Raw genomic sequence first — 15721 nt, 5'->3', positions numbered from 1 at the left:
CTAATGAATCCATTCATAAAATCCAAAGCCAAACGATGACTACTTCTAATGTTTCTCCTTACCAGATACCTAACATGGGCATCGCGAGGTATGTAAGCTAGTCAACTAATAAATAAAATCCACATAACATTTAAAAATCAACATAATTAAAAACAAAAACAGCATAATAAAAAGACCAACTGAAAGCAGTACAAACAAGAACCATAGGTGACACAAGAATATCTGAAAAAGAAAAACCAGAGATGGTATGATCCATTCTGGTCATTTTTCTTATTTAGAAAGCTCCACTGAAAGTTACCAACTGCCATGAAATACACTGTACTTGGATTTTTTAAATAAAATTCATTTTTGCAATGAAGTTTTTGTACAAAACCAACTATTCACACAGAAATATTTTTCGCCGAAGTAATTTTTTTTGGCAAAAAAACTCTCAAGTGATTGTAACATGCATCAAAAATCTCCTGCAATGGGGATTTGTGTGTGTGTGTGTATCAGGAGCCACTTGGGAAACTGCAAGTCACTTCTGCTGTGATAATGTTTTGAAAATAATGGGGATAAACAGGGATAAAGTTTTTTTAAAAAAAAAAATCATTCCTGCATGTGGGAAGGAACTGTGGAAAGAACCCTGTTGAGTTCGACTCAATGGAAAGAAGGAAAGGAAAGGTGGACAGAATAAGCCTTTCTTCATGCTTCCTCTCTGCAGCAGCTCCTTGGCAAAGGTCTCCTCCTTCTAGTGAGCCTCATTTCTCTCCTGAACAGACAGAATCCATCCTCCATCGAAAAGAGGAAGCTGGTTGCACCCTTCTCCACTCCAGTAGGTCAGAGGGTCCTTCTTCCATTGAGTGAAGCATGAGATGTGGGTTAAGCTGGATGGGCTCCTCTCCTATTGGAGACACTTTCCTTGGCCAAGAAAACCAGGGGAAGCCTGCTGGGCCCTTCTCAGCCAAACATATAAAGATAACTGAGCTGCATTCAGTCAAACTCAGTTGAACAAATATAGGAGGCTGGCTGCATCCCTCTCCAGTGAAGTGTTGTACAGCAACAGCAGCAATGGAGACAACAGTGACAAGTCATTCCCAAATAATCAGTCTCTGCAAGTTAAACTCACAAGTGTTGAGGTCCAACTATACTTGTGTTGATGCAGACTATAATCTCATTGATTGCTTTTTTTTCTGCCACTGCAGATTCATTTTTAGCTTGTTAACTTTTGACCTTCCCTATCAGCTAAAACTTATTTAGAACTCGCAATAGCTTAAATGCCAAATTGACACTGGATGAAATCAATGGTGCAAGATCTATTAAAATACAAGCAACATCACTACAGTTGATGAATATCAGTCAACACATTGTGCTTTTTATTAGCATCAGTGCATGTATATATACCTACATACCTATACATATGAAGAATTATTATTCTTTTTTGAGATTAACATTTCAAAGTGATGAAGGGTCATATCAGGATAAATTGGCTTCCAAATGTCCAGGGGATGCATGTGCCTCCACCAGAGCTTGCAAAATGGCACTCTCTATTCCTGGGGGATGGGAAGCAATACTGCTGTTTTCCCCTCCCTCTTCCATTATTACAAGGCTGGAGGAGGCTTTTTTCAGAACTAGATTGGCAGTTGAAGAATAATAACAACAACCCACTTCTCCCCACCAATTTTTTGTTTGGAGAAACACATCACCATAGGGGGGACAACAACATAGGAAACATCAAATTAATTGCCCACATTTTAAAAAGGAAATTAAATATCCTACCGTTATTACCACATATAAGCACCAGGCCACGGAGGCAAGATGGAATGCTATTAGCTGTCCAGACTCATTGAACTTGCTGTGCTTGATCTTAGAGAGATGGAGCCTCCGGTTGATTTTCTAGAGGGGAAAAAAAGGAAATGAGAAAAAATAAAGGTAAGAAAAAATTACACCCCATCAAGTCTCTCATAAAAGTGCACAATCCTTCGGTCAATATGCCATCATAACAACTTTTGAAATATTACATCAGGTCACCATACAAGGCCTTTGCATTTTTGACATCACACTACCTGACAGCCATTATCTTGCCTGCTATTTCTTTTCCCATTTCCTGATGTAAAAAGGAAAGAACACAAATACACCAGAAAGGCAGTCAGTCTATGGGCATCTCTAGATGGAGAAAACTCTCTGAAAATCCCAGGTTTTGTTCCTGTACAAAACCATTTTATTCAGGTGATTTATATAATGTCTACCCCATTCTGAAGCATTTCATTCTGAACTTATTAACCTGATCCTTCCTAAAATTAATTATATCTGGATTTGTGTGTGTATCAAAACCTTTTTGGACTGTAAAAGGTGGTTGCAAAGTAAAAACGGCTATTATTTTCAGGACACAGATTCAGCGGACACCAAGCAAGGGAAAGACTAATGTTAGTACGAAAACAAAATTATCCTAATGCTTAATTAGTACAATAGTGTTAAAGCACTTTAGCAATTTGCTTATAACTCCCCAATTATAACAAAAATGGCTCAGTGGAAATGAGTGAAAATTTGTTCCTGAAATGCTGCATGAGACTACATTGGCACATGATCAATGGCAAGAGGAAGTGGGTGGAAAGAAAAAAAAATCAAGAAAGATGAAGGGACAAAAAAGAACGGAAAAGTCTTGCAACTTAGTGAGATTTTCTTACTCATCTGGAATCACCCTAAGCCTTCATTGAATCATAGAGTTGGAGGAGACCACAAGGGCCAATCAGTCCAATCCCCTGCCATGCAGAAGCATACAAAGCACTCACAACGAGTGCTATCTAGCCTCCATTGTGGGAGTGGTTCCAACACAGCTACTCTGTTATTTTCACTGGAAAAAATGAAGTTTGCACACATCTCCTGTACAACAGTCTTCACTTATCACCCATGCAAGGTTGCCTTTGACACCTGCCCTGGAACGGGAAGAAAAAAGTATTAAATATTCCTACAGACACTAACAGCATCCAATTATTCCTGCCAAAAGGGGGAGCATATTTTTAAATAAAGGAATATTTGATTGTGAGAGTAAGCAGAAGATGAAATGAGAAACTAAACTGTGCCACAGACAAGGAAAAACAGAAATAGGAATGACAGAAAAAGGTTATTAAAGCAGTTGCTAGCTCAAAAGGCAACACATTCAGGTCCATGCTTTAATTAACATCTAAACAAATCAATGGGAGATAAGGAGCCATCGGTAGCGCAGTGGGTTAAACCGCTGAGCTACTAAACTTGTTGACTGAAAGGTTGCAGGTTCGAATCCGGGGAGCGGCGTGAACTCTCACTGTCAGCCCCAGCTTCTGCCAACCTAGCAGTTCAAAAACATGCAAATGTGAGTAGATCAATAGGTACCACTCCAGTGGGAAGGTAACGGTGCTCCACGCAGTCATGCTGGCCGCATGACCTTGGAGGTGTCTACGGACAACGCTGGCTCTTCAGCTTAGAAATGGAGATGAGCACCAACCCCCAGAGTCGGACACGACTGGACTTAATGTCAGGGGAAAATCTTTACCTTAATGTGAAACAAAGACTGCCAGTTTCCTGCAACTTCATTCAACTAGAAAATGGAACCATTCTGGCTTTATAGGGACACTGTGAAAAACCAATACCACATTTTCAATAGCCCCCTAAGACAAGAAAAAAGTAGGTGTGTAGTAGCTTGTTTTGAAAGCAAAACTTACATCCAATATATATTCCTGCACCACAGCGTGCAAAATTATTGCTATGAAGATGTAGAAGAGTATTGTGACCAAATCCTTTAGCCCATAGTGATAAAGAACAAGTTCACCATCTAAAGAAAATGAATTGAAATGAAATTAATATTAACATTTAAGTTCAGAAGCCTCAACTGTTGAGACTTAAAATTGTTATGATTGATGCAGAAAGCAAAAACAAAGTAAAACAAAATTGACAAGCTTGTATTTTTCTTTGCAAATAGTTGTGGTTTGGGGCATAAGGGAAAAAAGAGTATCATGCAGAAACTGATATTGTACCATTCATTAGTGTGTAGATTTCAACATTTTAGTCCAAAATACAAATGTGAATACCCAGGAAGCACATCCAAAACTGCATATGTTCCATAATTGGAAAGCCCAGTCAAAGCTAGAAGTGATACAGCTCAGGTACAAATAAGACTTCCTTCACTGTCCACTCATATTGGCTGGAAATCAAGGGAACAATTGGCATAGCTATGAGATATGGCTAAGAAGCAGTACCAAAATTACTATTGTGCTGATGAGACCCTTATCTTATGGTATCAACAGTTTTTTGTAAGATTCAGCTGGGTTTTACAATTTAGCAAGAATGAGAAGGAATGTCAGCATCTAGAAGTCAATGTCATCAAAGAACTTTCATAATAATCCTTAATTTCTGCTTTGCAGAAATGTATCTTACCTGTGAGATTATCCTTTCCTGTGAAGAGTGACTGAACATCCTAAATGTGGGGTAGTCCCCCAGTTCCATATAGGCAGGAACAACTGAACCCTTTGAAAGTGACCACTAGGAAGAACCCCATGTGGCAGTTCAATGATCTGGTGCAGAAGAAAATTGTGAGCCTCTCTCATAGATAAGAATGAACCTCACACTACCAATTTATTATCTTTCTCTCTATTTTTTAGAGTAGGGAGCTATCATAATGTAACAAAAAGAGACAGAGACTGAAGAATGCAAACAGAAGAAAAACCAGACCGACACAATAGGTAAGAAATGGTCAAGAGGATAACTACCCCCGTCTCTGTCCCCATGAGAACTATGTACAAAATCTACTCAAATTCCAGGCCTGTGAAAAGGGAGGAAGGCGCCTTTCACAGGAAAATACTATCTCACGGGCAAGACAAACAGTCCTGTTCCCTGTGGAGGGGAGCTGAATATCCTTAAATGTCTGAAGCAGCAAAGTATCTAGCTGGGTGAGAAGACTGGAGCTCAATTCGAATTACTGATCTGCTATGTGCTGGAAAACCCACCTTCCTAAGCCCTCTTGGCTGATGCAATCACATCATGTTTGTAGTATCTTACTAAGATAGAGAGTGATTTCCAAATCGTCAAAGATCTGAACTAGTGATGACTTGGTTCTAAAAGCAGCCAAAGTTGCTGCACCACCACTCCTCCCCCTCCTCCTCCTCCTCCTCCTCCTCCTCCTCCTCCTCCTCCTCCTCCTCGGTGCACCAGCACAGGTCTTAGTAATGGCACATCCATGGAAGCGTGAAAACCTTCTTTTCTAGTGAATGCTGACTGTGAGAGATGACGACGAAGTCCATCATCTTTAAGTACACTTTAATGGTATGAAGCATATGCAGCATGTGCCAAATCCTCTCCAATTTTTGGAAGGCAAAAGAAATGCAGTAAGACCTCCGGTTCCTCAGGGAATGGGGAGTTCACTTTCAGAATGAAGATAGGATCCTACCTCAGGAGAATAGAGTCGGGCCTTATGATGCTTTAACTCCCCCCAGTGGCTCCCCAGTATAGAAACTCAGGGTGCTGAAGGAAATGCTGTTAACAGGAGATACTTCTAGTTGAGATACTGTAGTGATATCTTTATGACAGGCACAAACAATGACACAGTGAGTACTTTCGAAACAGTATGGTGATCCCAAGAAGAAAATCTGTGAGTTGTTGTGTGAGCCAGAAATTTTAGCCCCTGGACAAAATGATGTGATTGAGATGAAATTCGAAGACCCTTCTGAGGAAAATGGATCGATGTGATAGCAACAGCCTATATCTTGATTGTATTGGGTCTCAACCCTCTTTCTACTCCCCCTTAAATAAACTTCAGGAGCAAGGAAACTGAAACTTCAGGGAAATCCCGCTTCTTATATTTTTACTAATGTCTGAATATTCAAAAGGTGTATCCATATACTCTGTTCTCAATGCCAAAATAGTTTCTGCAACGTATTGTCAAAGGCTTTCATGGCCAGAATCAGTGGGTTGTTGTAGGTTTTTCGGGCTATATGGCCATGTTCTAGAGGCATTCTCTCCGGACGTTTCACCTGCATCTATGGCAAGCATCCTCAGATGTAGTGAGGTCTGTTGGAACTAGGAAAAAGGGTTTATATATCTGTGGAATGACCAGGGTGGGACAAAGGACTCTTGTCTGTTGGAGCTAGGTGTGAATGTTTCAACTGACCACCTTGATTAGCATTTCTAGTGGGACCCTCAAAAGTTTCCATGTTCCTGCCTATAGAAAACTGCAAGATCAATTCCCACATTAGATTATTCCCCCTTTGCAGGAAAATATCAATTGAGAGAATCTGAATCTGAAATATGAATTGAGAGGATCTGAATAGCAAATCTTTTCCTCTTATTCTTCCAAAACGAAGTTAACACTAGCTCATCTTTTCAAATTGAGTTCTCACCAATATATCTTGCCCGTACCATTCCAGACTGAAAATTTATTTTTACAGATTTTTTTAAAAAGACAGTCAGGTGGAAGATAGCAGAGGAATTATCTTGGATAAGTAGTTGTATTGTACGGAATAGTCCAAAGTTTGTTGTGGAGTTTAAACTTAATTTCCTCATATGCAACTATCACCTCAGGGTTTTCCTGTACCTGTGTCTGTTGCACAAAAATGAATGATTTGATAGAAAAGTAATTCAATTGCACTGATATATGGTATGAGGTAATCCCAGAATTAGGGGGGAGGGAAAATGTAGGTCTTTATATATAAATTAAAACAGATGGTTCTGTTTCAAATGTTTACACAAATAAAAACAATGGTTTATTAAAGTAAATCATCTGGAACTGGCAACAAGGGTCAGCATCACATGTTAATAAAAATATGCATAGGTACTCTTACCTGTTGTAGGCACACTAACATTATACTGAGGTAAGATAAACAAGAAGGCAGTCTTGGCTGTAGCCTGTAAAGATAAATATTCCACATTAGTTTGAGTCCCTTAATACCAAAAAGTAAACATTTTTACTGCCAGCATATTGCCAGCATGGTGTCAAAGGTTTGGGTAGCCATTGGATCAGAAATGACTTAAATCACACATCATCATCAACAATAACAACTCAAACTGCTAAGTCAACCCTTCAAACATCTTTGATATGAAACTTTGAAAATCTTAAGAAAAGAGAGCACCACCAAAAATGTGTCCCCAAAATCAGGAAATTTGTTATTTTTCTCTTTTAACCATTTCAGAAATATAATCAACATAAATTCAAAGAATTACATTTTCCCAGTTTACAGATTTCATTTCATTTCAACCTTTAGAATAAATAAAATTCTCTCAAAGGACAAATAGTTGTTTTTTCTTTGCTTTCAGGTGATTTCAGTTTAACTGGAAATGCTAGAGATTGAAGTACTGAACCATTTCCTCAATGTTAATCCATACAAATGTACATCAGGTGTCCATGGAGGAAAGAAGCAACAGCCAAGACTCCACTAGCTGGAGACAAGCTCTGGTCAGCAATTTAATTTCATGAATGAATGAAGGAAGGACCTAAGGGAATATCCAAAAAGGGCTTTCTTCCCCTCCTCCCCCCTAGGATAAAAGAGTTTTAAAAAAGAAAAAACAAAACAAAAAAATTGCAAATATCATATCTAAAGTGCACAATATTTTGAAGCCCCTTAAATGAGAAAAAGTGTGCCTGATATACAGTAATAAATACAGAAAACAAAATAGAGGCCCTCATTTCCTTTAAGTACCAAGAGAACTGGAGATTCTCAGATTCACCAGCATAGACATAAAATTATATTCTCCATCAGACACTACACTTCTGTGAAACATCTGCCTGGGTTATGTGAATCACAATTTATTCTCATGCTGGAAGTTTATATTGCTGCCTAAGCAGTAACTCATATGATCAGATGTTAATTTGTTATTCTGAATAAGCCAAGGTTAAACAAGAAAAATCACAGCTTTGCATTCATGATGGGATTTTGTCCATTATGAAACCTCTGGTCATTTAAAAAGGAGTCCTTGTTCCTTCCAAGAAATTCGAGAAAACCACCATAAGAAAACTCCCCACACCCTAACACTCACTTCTTTGAAAAGCAAAAGGATTTATCATTCTTACAGATATACCCAAAATAGGTTAGACCCAACAGCACTCTTGACTTGAATGTTCTGAACGCTACAATCTGGTTGGGTGACCAGAAGGGTGGGGCAGGGGTTGAGAATATAAAGTTATATATTGTACCTCTTCTTCCACAAAAGCAATATGCCCACTTACAAATAAAAATGAAAAACTCAGCAAAACTAAATGAATAACACTATACACCCATAATATAAATCAACTTCAAATGCCTTAGCAAAGTCATTTACCAGCCATCAAAGGTATGAGTGAAAGTGCAGAATATAGTCAAGCTTCAACTTTTGCAGACTTAACTTTTGCAGATTTCATTATGCGCAAGTTTACCATTAATAATAGGGTTTTTAAAATGTGGTCTACCGTGGAAAATCACCAACTACAGATGCAGACTAAAAATGTTTAAAAAATCAAGTTTAATAAGTCATAAATACATATGATACACATAATGTACTTTCTTTGTGTTTGTTAAATACAGTCGACAGTATTCAGAGTAAAGGTTTGAGGATAAGACTAATATTTGCAGAGTTTCAACTTTTGCAAGAGTCCTGCACTTTTAAATTCTAGTAATGTGGAGGGTTAACTGTACACAATCCTTTATAACTGTGGCAAAGACAAAGGAACCTTTTTAAATGAATCCACAGTTCCAGAAAATGAAATGCAAGCTACTCTCAAAGTACAGTAGTCTTGCTTATCCAACATAAATGGACCAAGAGAACATTGGATAAGCAAAAATGTTGGATATTAAGGAGAGATCAAGAAAAAGCCTATTAAACATCAAATTGCATTATGATTTTACAAATTAAGCACCAAAACATCATGTTTTACAACAAATCAACAGAAAAGGCTGTTCAATCCACGGTAATGTTATGTAATAATTACTATATTTACAAAATTAGCACCAAAACATCGCAATGTATTAAAACAGCTGTGGATCTGGGTGGGAGGCAGACTGCGTTGGATAATACAGAACGTTGGATGAACAAAGGTTGGATAAGCGAGACTCCACTGTACATGGAAAATCTAACCCACCAGGAATAGATAGCATGCCAATAGAGTTGTTTCAAGCTACAAAGGCATAATCCATTAAACTTAGTCAGTCCTCCACATTCGCAAGTTTAGTCATTAAACTTAGATAATTTAGTTAGTTCTCCACATTCGCAAGTTTGACATTTGTGGATTTGATTATTCACAGCTTTTCAATCCCTTCCAGAGACAGCTAGGAAGTAAGTTTCAGTGGCAGTTGGGATGCTCTTCATTCCTTCCCCCACTCTCTCTATGTCCCAGGAAAGCCCTCCAAAGTCTCAAACCAGCAGACTTCAGGAGCAAGGAGGGGTGAAGCCACCACAACACCACAACTGAAGCCACAGGAAGCAGTGGTGCAGTGATTTCAATCACCATCCACCCCCCACCCCACCGATTTGTAGACTTGTTTGGGTGGAGGGGTGAATGGCAACTTCACTACTCTGCTCCCTTAAGACCATAATATGAGATATACTCTAGTCCTGCCAATGTCTGCTAGTTCATAGACTTCTGAGGTAAGGGTGCTGCTGAGAGGTGTAAGGGTGCTGCTGTGCTTCCCCCAAAAGTCATAACGAACAGAGTATCAGTCATATCAGTCACCAAACACCCCTATCCACAAAAACACAGAGCATTCGCAAATTCTGTTTCAGCTCTTGGAGGAATCTGTTTGATACATTTTTACCTTGTCTTTTATTCAATGACTGCAAAACAGTATACACTGACATCTTCACATCAGTCCTAAGAAGTACTGTACAAGCATCTCCTGCTAGACTGAAAGATTTTCCAAGAAGTCTTAACTGATCAAACTGTATCCCCCTTCTAGTTCTGCAACATCTCTATAATGGCATCAAAGTAATCTCCAGAATAAAGCACAATATGGTGATATGTTCAATTCCTTGTCATTTTAGCTCACTCACATCAAGAATGACTACCTCTATATGTGCCATTTCTTATTTCACGAGTTCCGCATTTCTCTGATTTATGCTTTCCACATTCCATGTTCTGGCTGCATGCACTGTGCATTGTTATACTTTTTTTCACCGCTGAGTACATCAGCAGCTGAAGGCCTTTTAACTTAAAGCCAAGTGTATCAGCTCTGCTCATACTTTTCCTATGCTCTTCATTTTGGAGTTTTCAAGGTAACACACATTCAGGAATGGTTTATCGCTGACTGCTTTTAGAGTTATTTTATATTATTAATTTATTGTTGTGTTTTTATGACACTGAATGTTTGCCTTTTATGCTGTGAGCCGCCCTGAGTCCACATAGGGAGACAGGACGGGACAGAAATAAAGTTTTATTTACTTACTTATGTAAAGTGCTACTGACTTCACGTCTGAAAGATTGTCTGTCCATTTCATAGAATCACGGAGTTGGAAGAGACCAGGCCCTCTCACACTGGAAATCGCAATAAAAAGAACCTATGCTTCCAAGTTATTGAAAAGTCCATTCATGACAGTTCCTCCTAACATTTCTAAAAAGAGTTAAAGCCTGGCTTTTTGAGCAAGCATTTGCAAATGCAGTGTAACAGACTAATCGAGATGAACGGGATGATTGGACGATGAGACTCTGAGGACTTGTGTTTTATGGCTTTTATTGTTTCTACTGCTTTTATATGGTCTATCTATAAATGCTCTGTGCATAATGAGTACCTTAAAAACAAAAGAACCAATGAACAAAATCACACCAAATTTGGCAACAAAACGTCTCACAACACAAGGAGTGACCATCACTCCAAAAAATATGATTTTGTCATTTGGGAGTTGTAGTTGCTGAGATTTATAGTTCACCTACAATCAAAGAGCATTCTGAACTCCATCAACGATAGAATTGAACCAAACTTGGCACACAGAACTCCCAAATACCAACAGAAAATATTGGAAGGGTTTGGTGGGCATTGACCTTGAGTTTGGGAGTTGTAGTTCACTTACATCCAGAGAACACTGTGGACTCAAACAATGATGGATCTGGACCAAACTTGACACAAGCACTCAATACGCCCAAATATGAACACAGATGGAGTTTGGGGGAAATAGACCTTGACATTTGGGAGTTGTAGTCACTGGGACCCCACGAATGACAGAATCGGGGCAAACTTCCCACACAGAACCCCCATGACCAATAGAAAATACTTAAGGCCATTCAATCCAACTCCCTTCATCAGGGCAAGAAAACGTAATCAAAGTCCTCCTGACAAAGAGCCATCCAGCCATAGATATAGATAGAGAGATAGATATGATTCACACAGAGAGATATAGTATCATAGATTTGAAAGGGACCCTTAAAGAAGGACAATGATACGTTGCATGTTCCAGGGAGGGCAAACCAGACACTCTCCACATCAAGACTGACAAAGAAACAGCAAGAAATACTGTTTAGCCACAAGCATCAAGACATTACATATATTAGAAACCAACACTTTCTCATTACTTTATTTTCCAAATCAACAGACTGGGCCACAGCAACGCGTAGCAGGGGACAGCTAGTATTATATGTTAATGTTTTTAATTATATTTTATGTTGTTGGTGGCATTGATTGCCGATTGTAAACCGCCTTGATTCGCCTTCAAGCTGAGAGAGGTGGTATATAAATATGGTAAATAAATGGGTCATCAAGTCCAACCCCCTGCCATGCATGAAAAGCAGAAGCAAAGTACCCCCGACAGATGGGCATTCATCTGTTGGGGGTACTTTGTGGACATACAGATGGCCATCCATCTGTATGTCTATGATACATACAGTGGCTACAGTCCAATAGCTGCTTGGTACATTTAGTATGAATCAGGAAGAGTCTCTTTAGCTTGGAAGAGCCTACCAACAGCAATCCTCCCGCCAACTTGCGTCTTACTTGACTGGAGCATGCAAACCCAACACTACAGGAAGGTGGTGCCAAGCTCGGAAGCCTTTGGCATGGTTATTGCAAACCAGAGAGCTGGCATATTGTGCTATTTTAAGGTTGAATCCAGTGACTCCTGCTCTCTCCTCAGAGACCCTCTTGAACTGTGAGTCTCTGAACTGGACATAGGATTCCACATCTGGTCTGACCAGATAAGAATAGAGAATTACTTCCCATGATCTAGAACACTATACTCCTATTATTGCAACCCAGAATTGCATTGGCTTTTTTCCTGCTGCTTCACACTCATGTTTAACTTGTGGTCTACCAAGAGCACAAGATCTTATGTACTGCTTTCAAGCCAGGGGCCATCCATCATATATTTGTTGACTTCCTGCCTAAATGTAGTGCTTTGCTGAAATTCATTTTGTTAGTTTGGAGCCAGCTCTTCTGTATTTCAAATTCATTTTAAATTCTGATTTCTTGCTCCCCCCTTATGTTGTATTATCTGCAAATTTGATAAGAAGTGTTCTGTTACACCACCTAAGTAATTTATAAAGATGCTCAACAATGCCAGATCCGTCCCTGGCTGAATCCTTATGCCCAGATCCACCTTTCAAATGTTTGTAAGCATCTGTGTCCTTTTTGGATTAAGCTTCAGCTAGTTCCCCTGATCCAATCCCTAACAGATGCTCTAGACCAGTGGTCCTCAACCTGTGGGTCCCAGATGTTTTGGCCTTCAACTCCCAGAAATCCTAACAGCTGGTAAACTGGAGGAGATTTCTGGGAGTTGTAGGCCAAAACACATGGGGACCCAGAGGTTGAGAACCACTGCTCTAGGCAATCCCACCCAGTGGCTGCATGTATAAATGCAGGACTGAACCAAGCAGGGAGGGACCCAGGAATCAACAGCCCAGTGAATAGGAGTCTTTCTGCACTGCATCTAAATTTGCTTCTCCACCACAATACAGTATGTCCAGGTCCCATCCCTATAAGGCAGCAGCCCTAAAGGATATTATGGCATATATTATTTATTTATTTCATATACTTGTACCCCGAGGGGGGACTCAGGGTGGCCTCACAGCAAACACCATTTGGTGCCATCATAATGACAAGAACAATCAACAAATTCATTAAAACAAAACTTTAAATAAACAGTTGTTAAAACACACCAATTAAAATCCAGTTCCAGGTCAATTCGTTGTCACTTCGAAATTGCTTATGTCTTCTTCATACAAGTCACTATTCAATGGTCAAATGCAAGGTCCCACAACCAAGTCTTGAGTTTCCTTTTAAAGGAGAGGAGGGAGGTGGCCAATCTGATGTCTTTGGGGAGAGAATTCCACAGACGGGGAGCCACTGTTGAGAAGGCCCTGTCTCTCGTCTCGACTAATCGTGTTTGTGACGGTGGTGGGATCAAGAGCAGGGCTTCTCCAGATGATCTTAAATTTTGTGATAATTTGTAGTAGGAGATACATTCAGACATGTAGTCTGGGCCAAAACCATTTAGAACTTTAAAGATTAAAACCAGCACTTTGAATTGTGCTCGGTAGCACATTGGCAACCAGTGGAGCTGGCATAACAGAGGAGTTGTATGCTCCCTGTACGCCGCTCCAGTGAGCAACCTGGCTGTTGACCGTTGGACTAATTGAAGCTTCTGGGCAGTCTTCAAAGGCAACCCCACGTAGAGCGCATTGCAGTAGTCTAATCAGGATGTAACAAGAGCGTGGACCACCGTGGCCAAGTCAGACTTCCCATGGTACGGGCGCAGCTGGTGCACAAGTTTTAATTGTGCAAAAGCTCCCCTGGCTGCTGCTGAGACCTGGGGTTTGAGGCTCAACGATGGATCCAGGATCACTCCCAAGCTGCGAACCTCCGTTTTCAGGAGGAGTGTTACCCCGTCAAGTACAGGCTGTAACTCTATGCCCTGTTCGGCCTTTCGACTGACCAGGATGACCTCTGTCTTGTGTGTGTGTGTGTGTATGTGTGTGTGTGTGTATTTGTGCATCTACCTATAATGTTAGACCCAATAGTACCCTAAAGCTATGGGCATGGTCCAAAACCTGAGGATCTTGTTCTAGGTTTATAATTTTCTTAGCTCTATCAGGCTAATAGGGAAGAGTTATTTCATGTAGAATAGGACATACCACAGTTTCAACTCTTACCTGAATTTTCATGAAAATCCAGTTTTTGTGAAGTAAATATGTTTTAATAGCCATTTAAATTAATCTTATGAATATGGGCTTGTTCCTACAATAAACCTTTTGACTGAGATTTATTTTCTCATGGAAGAAAATCTATCATCAAGGTCCAGCTCATCTCTCATGCTCTAAATAAAAAAAAATGACCAAATGGTACAGTCTTTATACCAAATTTAAAAAACTGTATGGAGAAACACCTAATGTATTTTACTTTAATAGCTCTCTTCATTGGTCAACCATATGAAACTGAGATCATCTCCAAGTGAAAACTATCATTTCTTACCTTATACAGAGGTCAACTCCAATCATGTTGTATCATATTTGTTTATCCCTGAATATTTCACCTGAAGGTTGAGTCAAACTTCCCTTCCAGGCTAATAAGATTCACAGCATTCACAAAATACAAAGTTTTGAAATATTTCATTTTTTTAATGTAGCTACAAAACTTGGAGCCAATATTTGCATGTGGTTTTGAAATTCATGTCCCTGCCAGCTGGATTTCTGGCTAATTAAATCAGCTCCCTTCAACCTCTCTCCCTCAGACCATTAAAGTTTCTGTGTATATGTTCATCCAAATGAATGGAAATCAGGAAGGCTAGAAATGTGCTAGGCAAAGCAGTTAAAATTTCCTTTCCTTTAATTTGCTAGTTCAAAACTCCCAGCTTTGCCTCCCCTTCCCTCCCCTCCCGACACCAGTTTGCTTTGAAACGTGGCACTGAGCTGGAAAATAGAAGGTGCCTTTTTAATTCTGAATGCCTAAATCAGTCAACAGAGCTAGACATGGGTGTACACTTATACACACACACACACACCATTGCTATTGGCAAGGCTACCCTACAATTCATGTCAGGAGAATATGATAGATCAAGTTCGCAAGAAATGTTACTCTGCCTAGAAAGGCAGAAAGAGGAGACATGAGAGGGGGAGGGAGCTAGAAAGATGGAAGGAAGAGCTCAGCATTCCTGGCATTTCTATGCAAAGTGCCAGGACTGCTGAGGCAAAAAGCATACAGTTACACAAGAGAAAGAACTTGAAAGGAACCACAAGAGGGAGGGAGAGAAAGTCTCCATTCACAACTACCCAAGTCTAACTATATGGCTGCAGTTTGGGACTGTATAAAGATCAGAAAGGAAGCTTTCTGCTGCATGCCACAAAAAAGCAAGTCTGCACAGTAATCTTACAGAGAATATTCTCATATCAATTTAGCAGTAAAATGTCCAAAAGAGTCCACCAGGAAGGAGATGAGACATCAGAGGATAAGAAACCCATAGGAAATGTGGCATTGGATCCCAGGCATCCGTTACAGAGAAATGCTGTTGAAGAAACTGAGAAAAGAGTAAAGCAAGAAAGCCAGGATTCTACCAAGTAGCAAATCCTCACAACAAACGGCATCAAAGGGAAAAAAGAGAAAAAAATATTTTATTACTGTAGTTTGGTACTGCTTTAACTGGGTTTCAGATCTACTCTATTTGGTTTTGAGACTATTGTAGAATTTATTGTTAGTACTTGGTTTTTGTTATTTTATGGTTATGGTACACTTTGGTAAACCTCTTGTTATACTAGAACGTGCCTTGAGAGGTTTTTATTCAGAAAGAAAGTAATATTTTAAAGCTTGCTCAGGAACTCTTCTGA

At 39.6% G+C, this 15721-nt stretch overlaps 1 protein-coding gene across 1 annotated transcript in view; it reads right to left on the bottom strand.

Annotated features, from left to right (window-relative positions):
• Positions 1-15721, bottom strand: part of TRAM2 (translocation associated membrane protein 2) — a 41631-nt gene that overhangs the window by 19674 nt on the left and 6236 nt on the right. The window contains exons 2-4 of the mRNA XM_060784776.2: positions 6792-6855; positions 3681-3790; positions 1759-1875 (exon numbers count right to left, since the gene is read on the bottom strand). Of these exons, the coding sequence (XP_060640759.2) occupies positions 1759-1875; positions 3681-3790; positions 6792-6855 (291 nt within the window). The remainder of the gene's footprint in view (positions 1-1758; positions 1876-3680; positions 3791-6791; positions 6856-15721) is intronic.

This window comes from Anolis sagrei, chromosome 1 (assembly GCF_037176765.1).
Source record: "Anolis sagrei isolate rAnoSag1 chromosome 1, rAnoSag1.mat, whole genome shotgun sequence".
Lineage (NCBI taxonomy): Eukaryota > Metazoa > Chordata > Lepidosauria > Squamata > Dactyloidae > Anolis > Anolis sagrei.
This window is presented reverse-complemented; position numbering and strand designations above follow the sequence as displayed.